General features: G+C 61.5%; 1 protein-coding gene across 1 annotated transcript in view; it reads right to left on the bottom strand.

The window, feature by feature from the left end:
* The window catches only part of EMH_0006370 (uncharacterized protein), a gene marked incomplete at both ends in the record, with an annotated part of 3,362 nt that overhangs the window by 801 nt on the left and 2,218 nt on the right, over positions 1–343 (bottom strand). Inside the window, one exon of the mRNA XM_013497542.1 lies at positions 318–343. Coding sequence (XP_013352996.1) covers positions 318–343 — 26 coding nt within the window. The remainder of the gene's footprint in view (positions 1–317) is intronic.

The following is a 343-nucleotide window of genomic DNA, read 5'->3' as shown; positions in this document are numbered from 1 at the left end:
AGCTAGCTGCTGCTGTTGCTGCTCCTTCTGCTGCTGCTGTTGCTGCCGCTGCTGCTGCAGCTGCTGGTGCGGGTGCTGCTGCTGCTGCTGCTGCACCTGCTGCAGCAGCAGATAAAGGGCCCTTCGCCCCCATCGCGGTGTCTTCTTATGCTGAGGAGATATTCAGGTCCCTCTGGGCGGCCAACGCGGATGCTGTCTCCATCCTGTATGCAGGTGAGTTGCTGCAGCTTGCAGCAGCAGCAGCAGCAGCAGCAGCAGCAACAGCAGCAGCAGCAGCAGCAGCAGCAGCAGGTTGCTGTGGCTTTGCTGCTGCTCACAGGCACCCCCGCGCTGAAGACAGATT

Source organism: Eimeria mitis, genomic scaffold, assembly GCF_000499745.2.
Source record: "Eimeria mitis Houghton genomic scaffold, Emh_scaff274, whole genome shotgun sequence".
NCBI classification, from domain to species: domain Eukaryota; phylum Apicomplexa; class Conoidasida; order Eucoccidiorida; family Eimeriidae; genus Eimeria; species Eimeria mitis.
Note: the sequence above shows the minus strand (reverse complement) of the source record. Positions and strands in the feature narration are given on the sequence as shown.